The 8,160-nt window shown below is 35.9% G+C and overlaps 1 protein-coding gene across 4 annotated transcripts in view; it reads left to right on the forward strand.

The window, feature by feature from the left end:
* TBC1D22A (TBC1 domain family member 22A) overlaps positions 1-6,656 on the forward strand; it is a 188,155-nt gene extending 181,499 nt beyond the window's left edge. For all 4 annotated transcript variants that reach the window (XM_075715631.1, XM_075715635.1, XM_075715642.1 and 1 more), the window contains one exon: positions 6,513-6,656. In XM_075715631.1, the coding sequence (XP_075571746.1) occupies positions 6,513-6,641 (129 nt within the window). In that variant the 3' untranslated portion in view covers positions 6,642-6,656. The remainder of the gene's footprint in view (positions 1-6,512) is intronic.
* The last annotated feature ends 1,504 nt before the right edge of the window (positions 6,657-8,160 follow it).

Consider the following 8,160-nt stretch of genomic DNA (forward strand, 5'->3'; position numbering starts at 1 on the left):
TATATAAAGTGTTTTAGCATATTTTAACATATCTTACAAAAACATATGCAGAGTATTGTGTAAATCTAAATGCACTTAAAGTAGTGGAAATACGAGTGAAATTGTATAAAAGAGTTTGGTAACAAAAATGCTGAAATTCAGATGTGCTGAAGAATTATTTTAGAATTATGTTTTAAATACTTCAACATAAACCAGAAATGTGTTACAAAGGATATTAAATACTTTATGATTAGATCTTTTGCCATACTGAGAAAGCAGTTCGGTATATAGATTTTTAATTCATTCATAGTATGACCCAGCAACACTGGTACACCAGCCCCCTGTATGCTTTCATTCAAAAAAAAAAAATAATAATAAAAAAAAAATCCTTCTACTTGTTAGGAAACATACCTTTATTGTTTCCTGAAAGGGACCAAATGAGTAAATATGTTTATCAGTTGTTTGTTGTGCTTTGGGATTTATTTTCTAATTAAGCCCATATGCTTTAAAAAAAATAAAGTACTGGAAAATTTCAGTGTGGAAGGGAGGCCCATAGTGCAATCCGCTGCTGAAAGCCAGGCTAGAATCGGAGCTAGAGCAGCTTGTGCAGGGGCTTGTCCCAGGCGAGTTGTGAAAATCCCATGGACGGATTGTGCAGTCTCCCTGGCTCAAGCACCCTCATTGCGAAGGGCTTTTTTGTTATGACGACGTATCTTCAACTTGTTGCTATTGCCTCTTGGCACCTCTTTCTTCTTTATGACCCTCACTGGATGTAGTGGAGAACTGCTCTTACATCCTTCTTTAGCCTTCTCCCAGCTAAAAAGACCCGGAGTTTTCTCACTCTCCTGGTATAATATCTGCTGCAGCCCCCTAACAGTGATAGTGCCCCTGTGCTAAAATCTCTTCACTTTTTCTTGTACTTGGTGGGAGGGAGGAGCAAATCTAAGCAGTACCTTGATCCTCCTCTGCTACGGGTAGGACCTCTTTCCCCCAGCTGTTGCTCCTGCTCATGGACACTTGTGATTTCTCAGAGCAGACTTGGTCGGTCAAGACTGAGTTAAGAAAGGTATCACTGTCATTTAATTCCCTACAATGTTAGAGTTTTTACCACTTTGAAAATACTCTTATTTTTCTTATATTTTAAACAGAGGTGAAATTAATTTCCAGGGGGTGTTGTTGTGGTTGGAGTTTTTTTGTGGGTTTTTTGTTTGTTTGGGTTTTTTTTTTTAATTAAACAAAGTTATTCCATAGATGAGGAGTTAACTGCTGGTTGTACATACCTGGAGCACCTGTGACTCTTCCCCAGTCAGGAGGAAAGCTGCCACTGCCTGAACGGCAAGGAGGAAGGGAGCTTAGCAATGGCTTTCCACAGCGTGGCATGAAAGGGCAAATGCCATGTACAGACCAAACTAAGCTGTGCTGGCAGGCTGGGCCCTAGTTCAAGAGGTGAATGTGGCTAACCAGCACAGTAAGAGTCCAGTCAAACTGGGGCACTCTATTTGCCAAATGCAAAGGGTGTGATTTTGAGTAGAGTTGTTGTAGATGCAGCCAAAATATAGACAAACATTGGACTAAGGTTTTGGAACTCCCAGCTCTGATGATGATCTACTGGCTGGCCTGATTCCTCACCCAGGTGGCATGACACTATCATTTAAATTAAATACAAAATAAAATTCTTGCAGGAATATTTTACAAATACTGCTTTTCAGACTCAGTTTTCTGAAATATACCAAGCAGTTTATCAACAACGTTTTTTTTTATGGTAAATATTAATTCCAGTTTATGATTTATCATATTTCAAAGAGTGTTTCATAATTTAATTCTGAATGTGGATAGGAAAATTAATTTAAGCAGTTAGCGTGGATGCCTTATTTAGACATGGATTCTTTCTAGTGGTTCCTGCTTCACCTGTTGGAGAAAAAATAAGAATAGAGATTAAAAATAAATGAATGCACCTGAGTCACTATTCATGTGGTCATCTTTGCTCTTTTGTAAGTGTAAATGCTAAATTGAGCAGTTTTAGATAAACTTCTCAGGTTGTCTTGTAAATATTGGTTAGCATATGTTTGTACATTTCTTCAAATCCAAAGACTGGATTTTTGTTTCTTTGTTGGTTTGGGGTTTGGTTTTGGTTTTTTTTTTTTTTGGGGGGGGGGGGGGGGGGTGTTTGTTTTCTGAGAGTGCTCCATATTCAGACAGCAATAAATGCGGCATGATTTTCTTTAGCAGTTAAAGAAAAGAAAATATTCTTTAGTAGGGTTTTTGCCAAGTTCTGCTTTATTTTTCACAAGATGCAAGATTTATTTCCATCTGAGCCAATTTTGAAGCTCGTCAATAGGTCACAGGAAGATAAGCCTTATCTTTAGAAAATCACTCAAGTAGTGTGTCTTTGGCCAGTTACTTCACTTGGATTTATAACACATGTTCGCTAGTCAGTATCAGTCTTAGACTTTGATGAACAATTAAGGAATGAGTCTTTTCCCTTGGTAACAGCGGCAAAATGCCCACTCAAACAGAAATGGACTTCGGCAATCAATGGATTACTCTGCCATTTATTTCTATATTCAATTCTGATAAAAATTATTAATAAGTTTGCGATTAATCATAGAAATATTAAACTAGTTCTTCACCAGTAGTCCTATTTCAAATTTGAGCTGCATGTTAAACTTGATATAGGATGGAAACTGAAGATGTAGTCTTTGCATGTTCAATGAAGAGCATAAGGTTGAATGGTTTGAGTTTTCCAGACTTAAGCCTGGAGTACCTGATTTCTCCTGCTGTTGTGGTGTGTCTCCTGGGAGAAAAATCATGTGTTTTGTTTGTTTCTCCGTGGGTCATTTCCAAACAAACCTCTAAAACTGTAAATTGATTTTAGAAAATGTGGTTTGTTCTGTAAGATAGTGTACCTTCAGTGCTTTGGAAAGGTAAATGTAACAAAATTAATGTGAGTGTTGCTTTACTTCCTTTTTTTAATCATTAAGCAGTCAGATGTTTGTAAAAGTGACTGCTATGTAGTAGGTTTTAAGAAGATACATTTTTGTCACTATTTTCTGATATGAATATCCAGTATGATCACCTTACCATCAAAACTGAATATATAAGCAGAATTCATTCATCTACAAGAATTATCGGTGTTTCACAAATGGGTAGCAACATTTTCTACTTTGAAAAACATGTACAGTTATCACAGAAACAATCAGTGTAGTGGACCAAATGTGTGACCAATGTAGACTCCTCCTTTCTAATCTCATGTTGAAACACTTTAGCTTTCGTTCAGTAGCTGTTGAATAGCTTAATAGTACCTTCTGTACAGGAAGGTGTTGGCTGCAACAGGTGATGTTTTACAAAGTACAAGGGCTGAGGTCTGCTAGAACGCTCACGGTTCTCCAGTGGCTGGAGGGTTGGTTTAGGCCAAATTTATTTGAACCGTAGCCCAAAGGAAAACCAAAACACTGTTCAAGCAACATGAATCATTTGTACCAGTTTGCACCAGAAGTCTGACCCAGCAAAGTCTTGGCACTGCAAACAGTAAAAGAGCTAATTTCACAAAACTCACTGAATTAACTGCTGTGTCTTAAAGCTGGTTGAAAATTACTTTTGTAAAAGGAAAAAAAAAAACTTTCATGGAGGTAGGCATTTATCATCCCTCCACACCACCTTAGCTGCACTGCTAATTTATTAATTACAATTGTCAGCATAACCGTCAAATAAGTAGATAGAAATTAAAAAAAAGTGGGATTTTTGGCAATTGTATAACACTTTATTAAAAGTGTGTGCTCTCAAGTGTAATAGAGATATTCTCACACTAACTCTGTTGTATTACTACTTATTATTCATAATTAAATACATAGTACTGCTCAATTTCTATCCTTTCTTGTTTCATATTACAAGAACCAGTATAGCAAGACCATGAAATAAATGAAGCCAAAATAATTCTCTCACACACACACACATACACAAGTCATTGCATGTTCATTTCTGCTCCTCTCTGTTTTCTGAAATCACAGAATCCTTGCTAAGGGCTCCTACAGCCATCTTCCATGAAAGCAGGTGCAGAGGAGGGGGGGCAAGGAAAAAAAGACCCGTATGAAGAAGAATTTCACTGTGTACTTACACATGATATTGCAGGATTCTGATTTACAGCGGATAATGGTTGTGGTTTTAATTGCATTTCTGCTTACTTATTCCTGCTTTTTAGTATAAATCTTAACACATTCATGCAAAAATATACATATGCACATGCTCACAAATATATGAACATATACAAATGTGAACAAATTGTCTGCATTTTTTCTGAAAAGACTAGAACACCTAGAAGATACAAGCAGACTTAACAACTGCACTTATTCCTAAGGTTGCCTTATGACTTCCATCATAAAATTCTAGAGTCAGGTGGTTGTGATGTAACTCATCCAAAAACTTCCCTTTTGCTGCTTTGCCACAGCTTAAATTTTAAGGAATGTTTTTGTCAAAACAATTAAAAGCATGCGACAGGGGATCTACAGGTGATCTTTTGTTTGGAAAGTTTGAAACATGAATTTAATGGTTGGCCTAGGGAGGCTTTTGCATCAGGTTTGAGGATCTGTGGACTTTTGGGTCACCATTTATTTAAAAAGAAAAAACCAGAAAACAAACTAACTTGCCACGTTTGGTCAAATTGCGAACCTTATAAAGTTGTCATTTGCATGAACTCAGGGGAGAATTTGTAGAATTTGAGAATTTCCAGAGTCCTCCTCTCACAGCTGGCAAGTTTCAGCATACAGATGAGGTTTTGAAACTTTGTGCTGCTGTGGGTCATGGTGGATTTTGGTGCCATCATCAGGTGCTGTCCCAGTGAGCTCCTTAGAACCTCTATTCCTGGCCTTAGTCTGCTTGGAAATGAATTTTGCCTAAACCTAATACAAGAGAGAGGAAAAACTGACCTGTAGGAAAATATTTTGGGACAAGAAATCGGAAAAGAGTGGGAAACCAGGGCTAAGAATTGAGGTAGGCGTTGACTGGAACTGACTGAAATGATAATTTATTTCCTATTTCTTCATGTGTAAATAGAAAAGTAGCTTATCTTTGCATCCGTGTCAGAGACTTCTCAGAATAACAAGGAAGAGGGAGACATATGAAGTGACTGGGAAGTTTTTGTCAAAAGTCCCAAATTCAGTGATACAATTGGAATGTATCAAATTGTATAACTCCATGCCCTAGATCACAACAATACTTTGGATAGGCAATACCACAGATAGATATAATGCCCTTTTGACCGTTCAGTGATGGGATAGGAAGCAAACATTTTTCAAGTAGTCTTTTGAAGGATACTTCAAAGTGCAGTCAGCAGGATTTGATCCTGTGCATCACAGTTCAGCATAGAGCTACAATCCTAGGGTTTTGGCCAACAGGAGATTGGGCATGTTTGCTGATACCATGTTCCTACAATAAAACATATGCCCTAAAAGAGCAGGAATCTACTTTTTAGGACCTTTTCAAATTAAATGCAAATTATTATTTGAAATCACCTTTATTGATTAATTTTATTTGTATTGCTGTATAATTAACTTTGAAAGAAATTGAACTGTTGTTTGCTGTACTATATGCAAGGCATATCTAGAAAGCAGCAGCACCAGAAGTCATCAGATATTCTTAATGTTTGCCTGTGAAAAGACTAGGGAAGAGAATTTTAGCACTTCTGCAATGTAGTCAGCAACTTTGCTTTGTCTGTAGCTGTCTGCCTCTTACCTGCCTGATGAAGAGGTTATAAAAACATTTAAGGAATATTTTATAGCTCCTTAAAGAGGAAGTGTAGGCATTCTTCTTGTTCATACCTAGCATAGGAATATTGAAATGATCTGAGCAACAGATGTTACAAACTGAAAGTAGATTGAAGATCTTAAATATGGAAGATACATATGGAATTGCATGTAGGACATATGGCAAATCTAAAACAAGACTGGGTCCCATGTTAAACCATTTTGGACTTACAGAGCTCAGAATTAAATTTCTAGAAGTTTCTAGTGACTCCAATACCCATGAACATTGCATCTCAATTACCAGCTAGAAAATGGATGTGCTAACGCTATTTACCTCTTAGAAGTTAATGGAATGGTACTGATACATTATGTGTGAGTTCTTCTTTGAGTACAAGGGGTCTCCATCCATGATCGGGGGCACCAGTAATGGTATAATCACACAAGGGCAATTGCAGGTACATAGAATTTACCCACCCCTGATTTGGACAGTAATGCATTCTTTCACTCATAGTATATACAGAGCAAGTGAGTTAGTTTATTTTCCTGAACGCTAGAAAATAACCATAGTTCAGCTACAATTAATAGCTGGTTTCTGAACTGAAAGATTGAATAGCAAATATTTCTATAAAAGTTACAGGAAAATCACTAAACTTAATGGGATCTCACGTTTGTTTGGGATACTGAGTGCTACATGAGTGATTGCTTATAAATAATCATTGTATAAGTACTACATTGCTATTACACTGGTATTTGAAAAAAATATATTTATTTCTTTTTTTTTTTGTCTCCGTCTAGGAATTGCTGATATTTTTACAAAATTTGCCCACAGTACACTGGGGAAATGAAGAAATTAGTGTACTCCTAGCAGAGGCCTACAGACTGAAGTTTGCATTTGCGGATGCCCCCAATCATTACAAGAAATGAATATAAAGAGCCAGAAATCATTAAGACCAATGTGTTCTGCAGTATTATGGCATCTGTTGTTCTGTTTGTGCTTTCAGCTCATTGTTCTTTCATTTGAATTAAGAAGACCATTAAAATTCTGTTAGAATTTGCAGAATGAGAACAGAATACCAAAGAAATGGACAAACCAGGATATCAAGCATAGAATGAACTTAAAAGTGAACTTTTTTGCTCCGCATGAAAAATGAGTTCAGAAGTCTGTCACATAATTTTCTTCTTTTTTCCCCCTTCTCTAATTAGGAGCATTACAGTCTGATTTATACCGAGCAATTTTTGTATGTACCTAATTTTTAGTAGAAAAAAAGAACTTTTCGTAGTCATAAAGACCGTATGAGAGAGCAAGGCCTATGTTTTGAGGTCTGGTTATAACTCAGAAGACACTGATATTCGCACACCATCTGTTGTTTTTCCATGGAATTAGGTTAGAATACTTCAATAATATAAGAATATAGAAGGTTGCAATGAAAATCGGTGGCATTTTCTAAACATTACTCAGTCTCGCAGGGTGCTGTAGAAGCTTGTTAGCCATACAAAGGAGTTACTTAAAGCTGAAGACTCATCTATAACACTATAATAAATCTCTCCCTATATACTTTGGAGTGTTTTTAAAATATTGAATGAAATAGAAGACATGGTCTTGTCAAAATAATTAAAACCTTTCTTTCAAGGCCTTTCAATTTTTCAACATGAAAGTTCACTTTTAAGAAATATATTAAGAAGCTTGGTTTACAAAGCAAGATATATTTTTATCTCAGTTGTTGCCTTATTCTACATTTCTAGCAGGTTAGAAAAGGAAAATTAATATATCTGTCCAAAGCTTATTTGTTTAAATAATTTAATACCTTTTTTCCTGATTATTCAGAGGAAGCGAGAAGGTAGTTCCCCATAACAATAACTATATACTCAGATCACTCTTGCATCATTAACAGAATAAAATTCCTCTGTGACTTTATAGAATGAAATTAATGTTTCTTCATCTAATCATGGGATACTGAATAATTTCTTAAAACTTACATAATTTAAGTGCACTCTTTATTTTCAAGAAATCTTTTCAGATAAGAATTCTGATGTGGATCTATTGGATGTAAATAACTCATATTAATTTGTGCCTACCCTACACATACAGGTTACTGAGGGTGAGAGTTGCAGTAAGCAATATACTGGAAGCTCAGAGTTGTTATTCCTCAGTTCAGTTCTCAAGTTGCACAACGTTGCACGAAAAGTATAGTGCACTTTTAAGTCTGGGAAATAAAATATCTTCAAGAGGTTTTCTCTTATGACTTGTTATTGGAAGATTAACTTCAAGTTCTTAAAAATATGTCGATACATATTTTGAAGAAAGCTTTCTAGGTGTGTTAGTTACATTACTTGTTTTAGGGGCCTTAGTTTTTGACACTGACTTTATAATAATTAAGTGTTTCAGGGTAAATAGAATAAAATCCATTTTTACCAACATGATTATGAGATCTGTATTTTAAAA

This window comes from Pelecanus crispus, chromosome 1 (genome assembly GCF_030463565.1).
Source record: "Pelecanus crispus isolate bPelCri1 chromosome 1, bPelCri1.pri, whole genome shotgun sequence".
Classification (NCBI taxonomy): Eukaryota; Metazoa; Chordata; class Aves; order Pelecaniformes; family Pelecanidae; genus Pelecanus; species Pelecanus crispus.